Source organism: Ammospiza nelsoni, chromosome 7 (genome assembly GCF_027579445.1).
Source record: "Ammospiza nelsoni isolate bAmmNel1 chromosome 7, bAmmNel1.pri, whole genome shotgun sequence".
Lineage (NCBI taxonomy): Eukaryota > Metazoa > Chordata > Aves > Passeriformes > Passerellidae > Ammospiza > Ammospiza nelsoni.
The window spans coordinates 20831569-20846291 of record NC_080639.1 but is presented as its reverse complement, the minus strand read 5'-3'; the positions used below and the strand labels follow the sequence as shown (position 1 = coordinate 20846291).

General features: G+C 37.2%; 1 protein-coding gene across 1 annotated transcript in view; it reads right to left on the bottom strand.

Moving 5' to 3' along the window:
- Positions 1-14723, bottom strand: part of LRP2 (LDL receptor related protein 2) — a 110519-nt gene that overhangs the window by 33963 nt on the left and 61833 nt on the right. Inside the window, exons 34-49 of the mRNA XM_059475769.1 lie at positions 14370-14479; positions 13292-13469; positions 12762-12975; positions 12075-12314; positions 11753-11941; positions 9830-10750; positions 9112-9277; positions 8482-8640; positions 7284-7573; positions 6108-6311; positions 5497-5739; positions 4758-4883; positions 2948-3067; positions 2005-2136; positions 931-1132; positions 183-478 (exon numbers count right to left, since the gene is read on the bottom strand). Coding sequence (XP_059331752.1) covers positions 183-478; positions 931-1132; positions 2005-2136; positions 2948-3067; positions 4758-4883; positions 5497-5739; positions 6108-6311; positions 7284-7573; positions 8482-8640; positions 9112-9277; positions 9830-10750; positions 11753-11941; positions 12075-12314; positions 12762-12975; positions 13292-13469; positions 14370-14479 — 3790 coding nt within the window. The remainder of the gene's footprint in view (positions 1-182; positions 479-930; positions 1133-2004; positions 2137-2947; positions 3068-4757; positions 4884-5496; positions 5740-6107; positions 6312-7283; positions 7574-8481; positions 8641-9111; positions 9278-9829; positions 10751-11752; positions 11942-12074; positions 12315-12761; positions 12976-13291; positions 13470-14369; positions 14480-14723) is intronic.

Here is a 14723-nt window from a genome sequence, read left to right as displayed (position 1 = left end):
ATGTGATAAGTATGACTTAATTAAAGCAAAAAAATTTAAAAGTAACATTTCTTATAATTTTAATTTCTGAGGAACAGCCATGGAATAAATATGATCGGAATTAAAGAATTGTCTTAAGAGTGTATTCTTTCAAAGGTGCCTAAGATTTTTAAATTAGGCAGTACAAACAAATGTATACATACCACATCCTTTTTCATCACTGTTATCTAAGCAATCATCCAACCGATTGCAGACTTTAACCAGCTCAATGCAGTTTCCATTGTCACATTTAAAATGATGGGGAGAGCAGGTCGCTTCTGGTGTACTACAGAGATGTTCCAGCTCATCAGATTCATCACCACAGTCATTATCCCCATCACAGATGTAGGCTTTGGAAATGCAGCGTCCATTCTGACAAGTGAACTGGTGCTGTTGACACGGTTCATAGATGCATCCTCTTTCATCACTGCTGTCACCACAGTCATTCCGCCTATCACACCTGAAGAAGAATGAACACTCTCTTCAAATATAAGAAGGCAATCACTGTCTTCAGGGCAGATGAATATATACACTCTCCCAATTTCCAAAGAAGGTTGATATTTTTAGCTCCCATAGAACAGACTTTCAGAAACTGGGGTGATATTGTATAGTCTGATCTTGTGAGTCCTGCTAATACTCCCTGTGTGCATTACAGGCTAGACAGAATCACCCCAGGAGAGGTTACTAGTGACAATAAGAGGGATTAAAAGCTAATGGTAAGCAATAGGAATATTAACAGAAAATTCTAGAGCATTTTCAAGTCAAAGCTAATGCACAAATGCAGAGAAGATAAACAGTTTCATTACAATATGTAGATCTAATTACAACTAAATGGTGTGAAAAAAAGGTTGAATTAGCTCCATCACAATTAGCAATTTTGAGAATCTCTAAGCTGCTTGGGAAGTTACAAACCTGTATGTGTTACGGATGCACAAGCCATTACTACAGGTAAACTCATTTTCTGTGCAAGATCTTCGTGTGCAGTTCTGGTGTTCATCAAGAGCATCACTGCAGTCAGCATCACCATCACAGACCCATGCCCGAGGAATGCACCTCCTGAGCGGGGGTCGATTGTTGGCACAAGTGAACTCTGCTGCTGTGCAGTTGCGGTTTGCTGAAGGAAAAGCACATCCACTAACCAAGTTATACTCTGTGTATGTGACATCCTCCTCCACCACCCACACAAACAGCTTGGTTATCCACCCATAATCCATAACAGAGCCATGTCCCACTGCACATGCAGAGATGGATACCACTGTACCATCTCATTTACAAAATTGCACATTGCCCTTCGTGGAGGCTGACTGGGAGCCAAAGCATTCCTTAGGCAATGCTGACACGTGCAGAAATCTGCATCTTACTGGATTCTCAAATAAACTTTTTCAGCCAGATTTCCTGGGAGCTGAACAGCCTCTATTCCCTATTTTTCAAGCTATTCTATGTCCAGGGAGCAAGCAGAGGTAGAAATATTAGTTAATAAGGGCAAGGACTACAAGTATAACCAGCTATTCTTGAAAGAATCAAGAAGCCGGACCAGTCTTGTTGAACCTCCTTCCCTTCCTTCACCTTCTGAACAGATACACTTATTTTGTTCACTAGTTTTTAAAGATTTTAAGCCACAAACATGTGGTTATTAATATGCATAAGATGCAGTGCATGATCACTAGGGAGTATCTCCACTGAAGCTGCTCTACCTGCCCAGCTCATACACACAACCCAGGTTAACTATATCTCCATTTCAACTCAACAATTCAAAAAGAAATAACCACAAAATTAAAACAATGTTTTGTTGGGTTTTTATACTAGTAAAATATTCAATTTTGATTCAATATCATGAAAAGGAAGGTATAGAAAGACTGTACCTCATGCTTTATATGCACCTTTATGGGGTAGAAAAACAGGCAGTGAGTGAGAGTTTGGGGGTTTTTGTTTTCTAAAAAACACCTGCAGGACAAAGTGCAGTATCTACTTGCATTAACCACCTACCACAATTATGTCTTTGATCCTCATCGCTCATATCCCCACAGTCATTATCACCATCACAGATCCACGTTGCCGGGATACATCTGCCATCATCACATCTGAACTGGTCACTCGAACAAGTCCGCATTTGGGGCACTTTAAAATGAACACAATCCTATGCTTGTTAAACTAACCTGCACTGCCATGAAATCTACTGAGGACGAGTTCAGGCAGAAGCTTAGGACAGTGAAATGTAAAATCAAAGCTTAATTGTAAAATAGTTAATGTATAAGATGCAAAACATTTTCTTAAGCTAAAGATGCAACTCCTATAATGTGCAAAGAGAAACCACAGAAGAATCTTGCCTTGTGTTATTCTTTTACAATGAGAATAATAACTATGTTATAATATCAATTGTCAGTGAGTTAAGTTAGCTCCTTCTCTTCTTCCCTGGATATCACTGTCCTTTTTTTCACCTCCTACCCTACTCCTCTGCTTATTCCCATCAGTTTCTAATGTACATACAGGATTTTTTTACTGTTATACTATGATACCCATATACTGTGCCAACACCATTCCCCTCTGCATCCCACATTCCTTTTTTCCTCATATGTAATACTACATGCACACTTTCTGTACAGTATGACATCTGCTTCTACATGCAAAACAATACCAAAATACTTGCTATTTGTTGCCATTTAATTCACTACCATCATAGTCTTACAGGGATAGGAGGTTATACATTCAGAGTATTACAAACAATCAGTTGTTGCAACTAAAACCTTCATATTTCTTACATAGCTTTAAGGATTTAAAATCAAATTACTCAGTGACTCATATTAGCGAGAATGAATAAAACCCAGAAGATACTTATTTTCCAACTAGTCTGGATTAAAGCTTCTGCCTACAAGACAAAGTACTGATTTGCCATAACCCATCGTGTTGTATCTTCTGAGTGCAGACTTACCACAAGAGGCAGGTTCATCAGAGCCATCAGCACAATCTATTCCTTGATCACAGTACCAATGGGCAGGAATACAACGTCCCGATGTACAACGAAACTCACTATTTGTGCAAGTCAGAGAGACTGGAAGAAAAAACCTATGCATGACTTCTTTTTTTCCTGCTACCTTTCCAACATGTTTTAAGTCACTTTTGAGTCCATGTTCTTGCATAACCCATGTTATGCAAGAAATATTACAGTCCCCAAAAAAGAAAGAGAAAAAATTTTGCTAGAAAGGATGTCTTTTCTCAGCCTCTCTGGAAAGAGTTCATTGAACAAAACAGCTTGATATTGGTACGCAAAAGAATGTGCTTGATTTTCTCCCTGGGCATACGTATCAGCTAGTAAGCAGACAGAATTTGCCCTGGAAATAAGATTGCACGCAGCAACTGTAGATATATTATACATTTATGCTTGAGATTTGTGCACAGGAAAATGACCACATTCCAGGGTACTCATTTCTCCAGTGCTCAAACCAGGCGTAACAGACTCAGTGCTCTACAGGAAATCAAAATGTGCACTGAGGAAGTAATATCTCATGGAAGAGAATTTTCCTCCTAGCAATTTTTCTTCACTTGCTGGTAGGAATCTTTCCTTACTGGCAGTGAAGAACAAACCATAACACTGAGTAGTTCTAGCTCAGCATGCTGCAAGTACTGCACTTCAGCCAAGCCCCTTGATCCTGGCATGTATAAAGGGTTTTGACAATTTCTTCAGCAGTTACCAATACTTTCCTGTACCCTCTGATGGTTTCAAAATACCAGAAGGATTAAGTCTGGCCTTTTAATTTGCTCTTCCCTGTGCCTTTAATGATGGAAAACAAAGACAGTTAACTATTTCTCATTAACATCTTGGTGTTTCTTTCATCTCTCATTCTCTCTCTCTCTCTTCCTTGCCCTTCACCACTTCTCAATTTATGTAATTCAGCAGGGACATAAGCAGTAAAAGGGACAAAGCGCACCTTTGACAAGTAGAACAAGGCTCACTATAGCCACACATTGGTCTCCATAGATAAAAGTGGCCCCATTTTGGCTACAAAAATTGAACTCATATTTAAAAAAACTCTGGCATAGTTAATTCAAGGCACATACCTTTAGAAAAAATAGTGAAAGCAAAAATTATCTACTCATACAATACTAAAACTAAATCATGACCTGAAAATATCCATTATATTTTACAAATCAATCCATAGTATTTCATATGGGAAAACTACTACCTAACTTCTACCTAATAAAAATGTCCTAGCAAAGTTAATCTGATTTGTAATTAAGGCTGATTGAAAACTAGGCACTTCCATATCCTAACTGGAAGATAAAAGAATCAAATCAAGATAGAAGACACAAAATCAAACAAAGAACATATCATATGCTAAAGCATAACCACATGAAAGAGCTAAAAGAAATTTGAGATCATAGACAAATTTGTTCAGTTAGAAGGAAGAATATTCCAATGTTAAAATTATGGAAAAAGACAGCTCTCTATAATACTTAAGTGCCAAACACCTTGTAAAACAATAAAGAATACAGACCAAAATAAGCAAAAGGAACAATCCTCAAATGCTATATTAAAACTCCGCTAAATTTATCATCTTTTTTATTCAATAAAAGTATTATTTAAATAATTATAATACAATAGTATCATGTATATATAACTTCAGTATTACAAAAGTAGATGTTTTGAGAACAGTTGGAGTTATATTAAAAGAAAAGAGCAGTGGAATAAATTGCAGAACTATCAGACAAGTAACAAAGGGTCTTTAACTCTCTTAACTTACCACAGTGAGTAGGGCTCTCATCACTCATATCTCCACAGTCATTATCACCATCACACAAGTACGTTCGAGGAATGCAAATATTTGTGCTTTGACATTTTGTAAAACCAGACTGGCACGTACGCTCCGCTTTAAGGAGGGAGGAAAAAAGAAAAAGTGCTTTAGAGCTACTTTAAACACTGTTATGATGTTATTTTCATGAACTGCAAAAATAGCCAATATTGAACTAATCACAGTTTACATCTTAAAGAAAACAAACATAACTGATAACTTTTATAAGGCAAATAATTTTAAAGTGTGCTATTATGGGATCCCAATATACACTCCTGATTATTAAATATAGTATAATTAATATAGCATGACACAAAGTAAAAGGCCACAGTCAAATTCCAGGCTAATCCTACAAAAACATAAACCCTGAATCCAAGTTATCTGAAATAATATTTTTTAAATGCATGGAATTACTCACAAGAATTAACATTACATACTGCATGAGCATTTGTTGCTTCAAGGCACACTACTTACAGCAACATTTATTATGTAATATCTTAGGGTGTTCCAGAACATGATTTAGCAACTATATTTGCTTCAAACAGCACTAAACAGTGTGTAATGTAAATTTTAAAAACTTTTGTCCTTCTTGCTGGTTTTGTCAGATTTCTTCACATAAAACCACATTTCCGTCTTTCTTTGTCTAGAGAGTCAGACACCAACAGGCATTAGGTACTAAGGCTCAACTTACGACAATTCCTCTCATCTGATGTGCCATTGTCATAACAATTGTTCACTCCATTGCAGACATACTGAAGGGATATACACCTTCCATTATTGCAAGTAAATTCCGTGTGGGAGTCACAGGTTCGGAACAAGCAGCCAAGCTCATCACTGTTATCTCCGCAGTCATTGTAGTGATCGCAGCGGTAATGGTAGGGTACACATCGCCCATTGCCACAGGTGAAAGCTGTTGGCTGACAAGTATGGAAAGCTGCAGAAAATAAAAAAGGGGGGAAAAAAGTGGATAAAATATAATCGAAGTTCTCTGACAAAGTAACAAGTAAAATCACAATATTTTTACCTGCCAGGGCAAACACAGCTGCAAAACGGACTGCATGAAAAGTAAAATACATATTTAAATTAAAAAAATAGAAATTTGCTATACATGACAAAAATTCAATACTACAGTGCTTCTGAATTCTAAAGCAAACCGCGAGTCTTTCATACCTCAAATCTGTGAGCAAGCAAGGGATCATTTCTAAACTACAGCCATAAGATCCATGAATATAAAGCCATAAAAGTGACTACAGAACAGGCAAGCAGAGTATCCATTCTAAAGCAGCTATTTTCAATGCTTACCACACACACTTTCCAACTCATCACTGCCATCACCACAATCATTGTCATTGTCGCATTTCCACCGCTCAGAGATACAATGTCCATTAAGGCATGTGAAGAAACCAGTATCACACCTGGTACCATTATCCACAATACAGTGCTTGTTGTTATTGGCTAAATACCAGCGACCTTCCGAGGGGCACTGACATTCTGCACCAGCTGGACCTAAATTGATGTTTGACAGTTTAAAAAAGATAAAAATAGGACACAACAAAAAGGAAACAAATTTAACATTGATGATTTATATAGGTTTCTGTGAAAGTGCTCACAGTTGTAACACTGGAAAAGGTAAAGCAATTTTCATAATTCCTATACAATCTATTTGCTTAGATAGTAGTGTGGTGACTTAGCCACATTAAACCCATTAAAACCCACGAAAGTTATTTCAGAGTTCCTTAGAGGAACTGAGATCAGAATTTGGAATATCTTAGTACTTGCTTGTTGTCCAAATGTCTTTTTAGCAGTAGCAAGATGGCATGTGATGCTTTCAAATATCACAGCTATATCCACTGAGACTTTATCCCTCAAAATCAAAACAGGTGTTCAAAACTTCTTGCAATAGACAAACTTCTCTTCTCAAAATTAATGAGAAGTTTGAGTTGTTTTCAGGCAAGATAGGTATTTAATGGTATTTAAGATGCTACAAATGAAAACATGCACTGAATTACTTTTTCAAAGTCAAGGATCATAACTTCCAAAAATCTACAACATATGAAAAGGCTCTGTAACACTTACATAAAGAAATAGCGACCATAAATTTTTAGAATGTCTTGTAGGAAACATCTGATCAGTAAGAGCATATACTCTCAAGGTGAGCATATCCGGCAGCACTCACTTCATATCTCATCCAAGGAAAGTTTAAACCCCAGAAAACAATGGCTTGGTTTAAGCTGGGTTTAAGAGAAACCCATAATTTTCACTTGTGAGGATTCTTAGACACCACCCCTAGGTGTGCTGGTGAAACACCATGATCTTAAATGGCAAATATTTTGATTGCATTTATAAATAAAATAGATATTAAACATTTGTGAACACTAAGAAATATTTCAACTGTCCCCATGTGACTAGAATTGTTATAGTCTAAACTCTAAAACAGGCAAGAGTAACAGCTTACAGTCATCAAGCATAACAGCTTACCTGGTGCACAGATGTGACTGCAGCCACCATTGAACTGGTTGCAAGGGTTCATACACTGCTGCTGCTTACTTTTTGCCCAGACATGAATATCCATTGGTCTTTGTGGAAGATTCATGATCATTACAATCTGATCTGAACCATCATACTTATTAGCTCTGTAAATGCTTCGTGTGTTCCAGTCTGTCCAATATATGTGCTGATCAAACACTGTCATTGCAAACGGATGCAGAGCAGTGCTAACAATGACCTCACGATTTGTACCAGTGAGAGTGCATCTCTCAATCTTCTGCCTACAAAAACAAAGAAATTATTACATCTTGAAGAAGTCTTTTAACTTATGTATAAAACCACGCCCTAATTAGTCTGGCAACTGACATCCAGCATTTCAGCAGTGTTCACCAGTATCTCGAGTGCTGCTTATGCTCCCCCAACTCCATTAACTAGAGCTTGAAACAGAAAAGTGACGTTCCATTTGACATCCTGAATTCCTCTTAAAACAGACATCCCCTTACAAGTGCCTTGCCCTCCTGCATGCAGATAAATCCAATAGCCACCTTCTTCCCATAAGATTCCATAAGACACAGGCCATGGGATTTATATTACACTACAGAGAACACTCTTCTGATACAACAAAAAATCTGAAAAATAATTTCTATGCTAGGAATCAGAGGGGAAAGGTCTGATAGTTGCAGTGGTTTCTCCAAGACCATGGGTAAATTTGAATGCTTAGAAAACAAAACCATTTTTTAAAACTTTCCTGCTGATGGAAGAAATTCTGTGGCATAAATTCAAGATAGAGCTCTGCCTGGTAGGCAACAGCAAGAATATCAGGCCCAATTCCACAGGTGATAGGCATTAACTATGAGCAATGAATACTGTAAAATGTGTACTGTGATTGTATTTGCTGGAGAAGACACTTATGAAAGTCCTGAATTGCATGTAAGACAAACAGACAGCAGGTGTAAGTGCATAAAGCAGAGAACTACACCGTGACATAATATAACTTCTTATTGCACAGTAGTTTCACAGCAATATTAAAACCTAGCACTGCATTGCTATTAAGTAACTCCTAACATTCTATAATGTCCAGTACAAAATTCAACTGAAATGCTGAAAATCAGCTAAGAAATGGAAAAATAAATAGAGCTATTAAAATAGGAACTAAATGTAAACCAACAAGTGTGTTTTCAATACATACAGATTTGCATCAGCCCAGTACAGCTGCTGTTCTTCATAGTCCAGGGTAAGTCCATTTGGCCATACCAAGTTTGTGCTCACAATGGGTGTTCTGAAGTTTCCTCCAAGTGTAGCTCGTTCAATCTTTGCATTTGAACTCCAGTCAGTCCAGTACATATACCTGTCAATAGCATAATTATATTTTCATAAAACAAAACTCACAAACTCTGCTTTTGGTGGTATTTCCACTGTCATGTCCCTTACTGAAGTGTACATTGCAAAACTACAAGAAAAGATCCTCTTCCTCTATTTCGGCTCACATTGACAAGGGAATCTTCTAGAGGGATCACTGGGGTCCACTGCAGTGAACCTCAGAAAATTTTTTCCAGCTCCTATGTGAATTCACTAAAGTCAACCTCTTTTTTATCTTTCTTAATTATAACACAGTATAACTGGTAACGAAATTAAAAGCACAGTATCATACAGTAATGTCCCATCCTCTCAGGAAATGTTGATACTGAAACAAGAATTCTTCTGAAGCATTCAAGGAATACAACAGAAAAAGGGTTAGGGTTATAGGAAGTCTCTGGCAGTCTTTGTCAAGGTCTAAATTGTCATTTCACCTGCAGTCAAAACAAAGTGCAACACATACCCTCTGCAGGGATCTAACACAATGGCTCTGGGCCGTGGCACGCGGGCGATCACGGTGCGGTTTGATCCATCCACAGCCATGGAGCTGATGGTCTGATTGAGGTAGTCACTGTAGTAAACTCTGTTGTTGATCCAGTCAAAGGCTATGCCATCTGGAGTCCCCAGGTCTTAGGCACATGCAAGCAAAACCACACACAAGCTCAGCATGGTTTCCTGAGATACTTCAGCACTCTTCACCTATTATAATTTGGCTACACTGAAGACTTCTTTGAAATGCCATTGGCACCAGTGCAAATCTGTCACTTTAAAAAACTGGAGTAGTAATACTTGGGAATCAGGCACACCTGGGTATACAACAGTGTTACAAAGACATTTCCCTCACACAGATTTAAGTTCTGGTTGCTATTCTTCATGTAGCAGGAATCCTCCCTTACTCCATTATATTAATTTATTACGTATAATTTTAATTTATTATGTACCACTTTATATACAGAATAATATCTATCCAGTTTTATATTTCCATATCACTGGGATCAAGATAAAATAAGAATCTCAGAAAAGGAAAAAATGAGAAAGCAAAAAGAGCATTTTATTAGATATCCCAACTAAGTGGTCGACCTTGACCTTTAGCATAAAAATACCTAGGCTAGTGGTAGGTGGTGCAGGTCATTTTTTTTTTTAATATCTGATTAATTTGTAATGTATTTCAGTGCACTTACCAGATGCAACTACAGTTGGAGAGCTAATTCCTGAGTAAATACTAACATAACTGATTCTTCCTGTTCCTGAAGGATAACTTTGTGTAAAATATATTCGGTTGTTTATGCTGTCAAAATCCAGGGCCACAGCAGTTCTTAACACATTGACTGCACGGAAGGGAGGACTGTGGTTTTCAGGATCTAGGTGGATACTTCTGAGGCCATTTTCAAGAGCAAAAATCAGGTAATCATCTGTTGAAATGGAACATCTCTTGCCATCACTGCCTAGCGTTCCAAAGGCACAACCACATTTCGGTGTCTGAATGTCAGGGAGAGCAAAACAGAGGTGAGAACAACCTCCATTGTTGTCCAAACAAGGATTGTTGTTGACATCAAGGGGAGAACGTGACTGGAAATTACTGTTGTAAATTGTAACATCCCTTAGCCAATTAATGTTATCTCTTATTACTGTTGGCTGATCAGTATTGCCTGGCTGCTTGCTGGCTTGGAAGATTTTTTTCAGGTTTCGATCCACCCAGATCATGGAATTGCCGAAGATAGTGATACCATATGGAGTTGGATAGCGACTGCCATAACGCACAATTTCAACATCACCACCATCGGGCTGAATTCTTGCAATCATATCTAAGGAATCGTCCACCCAGTAAACATAGCCATTGCTGTGATCTATGGCCAACCCACGAGGTGTGACAATGCCCTCAGACACAAGAACCGTTCTGTTGGTGCAGTCAAGAAACGCACGTTCAATCTTTGGATTTTGTCCATAATCAGCCCAGAAGAGATATCTGTTTTTTGGGTCAACTACTATGTGCCTTGGCATGTCTATGGTAGTTTTCAGAAGCACACGGCGATAAGTTGTGTTTAAACGCAAAACTTCTATAAAAGTCTCTGTCAGGAAGGCATTTGTAAAATAAAGATTTCCTGTATAAAAAAACCAAAACAAAACAAATCAGAAAAGCAGAAGAGAAAGTTAATATTAGCATCAATACCTGAGAAACACAAGTTGCTAAGACACCGAACCACAAAATGAATAGCCATCATAAATATGTTAGTACTTGGAAGCATAAGGTATTTGCCTACCATCAGATGAATTAGAAAGAAGACAGCCAAACTGACAGTCAATTAATTTCTAAATTCTCATGAATGGCCATGGGTATCAGTAGTACAGTTGCCTTTCAAAACACACAACCATAAAGTCCATGTTATGGCACAAGACTGTATACAGGAACTAAATTAAATGTTTACAGCAGATGATTATCCTAAAACTCATCCCAACAAGCCTATCAATCAACTGAAGAACTTTTGCAAAACATATATACAGTACATATATATATATATATATATATATATATACACAAAACTAAAGTATTAATGGTAATTGTTGATTAATACTTTCTGAAGAGTTAATATTTTAATTAATCTCTAATATGTTTAAATAGGAACAGGAAGTGCACATGTGGAAATTATAGATCAAAGATAAATATTTCTTCTGCGTTTTTTACTTTTCATTATAACTTATAATATGTGTACACAGCAATCTGAGGGTAGATAAAAAGTCCTTTTTTATTTACAATGTCATAATACAAGTTTTATGCATTCTTCTCTGCACAATGGTAGTGCACAATGGTAGTTCATAGCTACATACAAATGTACAGACAAGAACAAAGGCCTAAGACAAATATTAAAGCATCAGGAGAGAAAAAGCTCCGTACATCTTCTCTGATAAACTTTCACCTTTACAGATATATATAAATAAACGTAAGAGCCATTCATTACTTCCTCTTATTTTCAAATCAGTCCATTAAACCACAAGCTAGAACCATAGTACTTCCATTCAAAATTGTTCCAATAGAATCTGCTTGTTAGCCTAAAAATTTTATAATATGTAAAGAATAACATTCTCCTACATTCAGCTGTGCTTACCTGCTACCCAGTCAATTGCAATGCCACGGATCCCATTTCGTCCTATTCCATTTGTAACAACATTTCTAAAATAAGAACCATCAGGTTTAATTTTACGTATTGCATTCTGAGAAGAAACTGTGCTACTGAAGTCACACCAGAAAATGAAACCAGAAGGCATGTGAACATCCACATGAAGTGCATTTCTTCCTGAAATATTTTGAAAAGTATTAATTAATGATTTTTTATAGAAACTAAATTCTTTAAAGTATGTGCTGTGCTAGAAAGAAATGCCAAAATACCAGGCATGACAAGATTTTTTCCTATTATAATATTCACATACCTCTTCCTGCCAGTGGTACCATGGCTTCAGAGTGATCTGATGTCTCTAAACTAAATCCTTTAATTGCAGAGAGCATAGAAACAACTACAAATGAACTGTATGGGGAACAGGTTCTGTTATCAGGATTTAGCTGAAAGCCAGTAGCACAGGCACAGGTGAATAATCCACCAGGTACAGGCAGGCAAAGCTGCTGGCACACTCCAATATTATTACTGCAGCCATTTGTGGAACCGGCAGAATCTGCAAAAGACATACATGGCAAAACAAAAATCTCAACTGTATTATCACAAACACCCATAGATATACATAGATGCATATAGTTGTATAGTATTAACAATCAGCTGACAAAAATAAAAATCCTAATCAGAATACATTTTAGCATAGATGTGACAGCTATGCTCTCTTGTCATCTAAGATCAATGGGGCCAACAGCCAGATAAAACAAATTTGAAGCTAAAGTAACAAAATTTCTTAGTCAACATGACTTTAGTAAAACTACACAAGCCAGTAGATGCCTTAACTAGATGGTGGAGCATCTCTTTACCAAAATCAGGCAAAATGCTGCTGACACTTTTCCTGTAAACCGCATCAAAGCATATCTTTTGAAAGAGCAACCATTCTGTCTCTAAGGAAAGTCTGAGTTTTTGCAAGTTGAATATCCTGAAACATCTCTCTACAAATACTCACTGTCTCTGTAATACACTCGTAGGCTCTTCAGTCTTGGGACATTATCTCTCAGTACGACTTTGTTTGCACCGGTGGCCTTGTCAACTCGTTCAATCACTTCATAATCTCGATCAGTGTAGTACAGAAAGGTCCCGTACACAGCAACTCCCCAGGGGTGAGAAAGATGAACCACCAGAGTCACACGATTTGTACCATCCAAATTGCCTCTCTCAATCTAAGAAATCATTTTAAAGTTTAGGATTATATTTCCTATAGCAACAGTTCAGTGTTACAATATAAAACAAAAATGCAACTCATGATACTAAACTCTCTTTTGTGCATTAAATATTTAGGTACAAGGTAGGAAGAAAAGGCAAGCAGTATATGATTTCTGATCTTATACTTTTGATGGTATTTAATAACAACTATCCAGATTTTGCTTGGTCCTGCAACTCCCATTTATAAAAGAAAACTGAAGTAACTAAATCACTCATGTGAACTATAGATGCAGAGACAAGTAAAGAAATAATTATTAAAAATATATCTCCTACCATCCCTGTGCTTGTGACAGCCCAGTACAACTTTTGTTCCTTAATGTCAATGGTAAGAAACTCTACATGGTCCAGGTTGCCAGTGAAGAGGGTTTGTATGCCTGAGCCATCCATGTTTGCACTGGCAATCTTTGCTGGGACTCCACTGTCAGTTCCCTGGTCTGTCCAGTACAGCTTCCTGTAAGAGACATTAGCAGATCTGTTAGCAAAACTGGCAAGAGAAATCAATGGGTCAGAGTTGCCTGAGCATACGCTTAAAACCAATTCCTCTGTCAGTCAAACACTTCAGCACATGCGGAACAGAGCTCATGCTGAATCAAACCACAGTTAAAAAGAGCTTATTTGAGAAAGAGAAGAATGCTTGTTCTCTTGACAAAGAGAAACACCTGCTTCTCTTGAAAGAGAGGAATGCCTCTTAAATAACTTTTAGAAATCCTTGACCTCACCTATTTCGTCCCATGATACCATCAGCAGGTAAATGCAGTAGAGTATTATGACTAGAACATAAAACGACACCTCCTTATAATAATAGTAATAATTCTGTTTCACAGATGGCTGCAACATTTCAGAGTGAGTTTGGTTTCAATTTTCAATTAAAACAACAGAATCAGAAAAAATCTAGATGAAACAAAAAAAAAGGCAAATTGTTCTTTTTGGGAACAAGCAGCAAAATTACATTTAGCGCTATACTTTTTAACATGTGACATTTTTCCCATGTAATACATCTTTCTAGGCTCAAGTCAGACATCACAAGATATTTTACAGAAAGACTTTGGAGTACTCTTTATTCTGGGTTCCCATTTTTCAGGGATTTTTTCATAATCATAATATTCTGATTTTTTTTTTACATTAAAAAATTGTACTATACAAGTATATTGTAAATTAAGGAGGATGAACATCTATGTAGTAATTTAGGAAGCTATGCACTTATTTTTTACAGCTGAAAAAGAGTAAATAAATTCTGCACATTAATGAAACAAACAAAACTGTGTCAATTCCAGGACGAAAATCCTAAAAATCCAAGAAAATACGGAGAATATATTCATGAGCAAATACAATAGCAGTTTTGGAAATTTACCCTCTTGCTGGATCAACTGCCAAGCCAATTGGTGTGCCAGCTCCCAGAGAGGTGCCATCATTGGTAATCAGTGTTTTCCTGTACATTATGTCGCCATGCAGCTTCAGGACCTATGCAAACATTGACCTTATCAGACCATGCAATATAGAACTTACAGTGCATTTTCAAATTACAGGAATGAAGCCTAAATCAACACGGAGTTGAAATTGCAGAAGACTTTCTTGAATACCATGAAGAAAAAGCACATTGTTCTGTACTCTAACCACCACCTTTCTCTAACATGCACCCCTAGAAAGAGCTGCTTGCAGCTAAGAACCTCCCTATGATAACAAGGAAGGCTCCTAAGCATAAAAA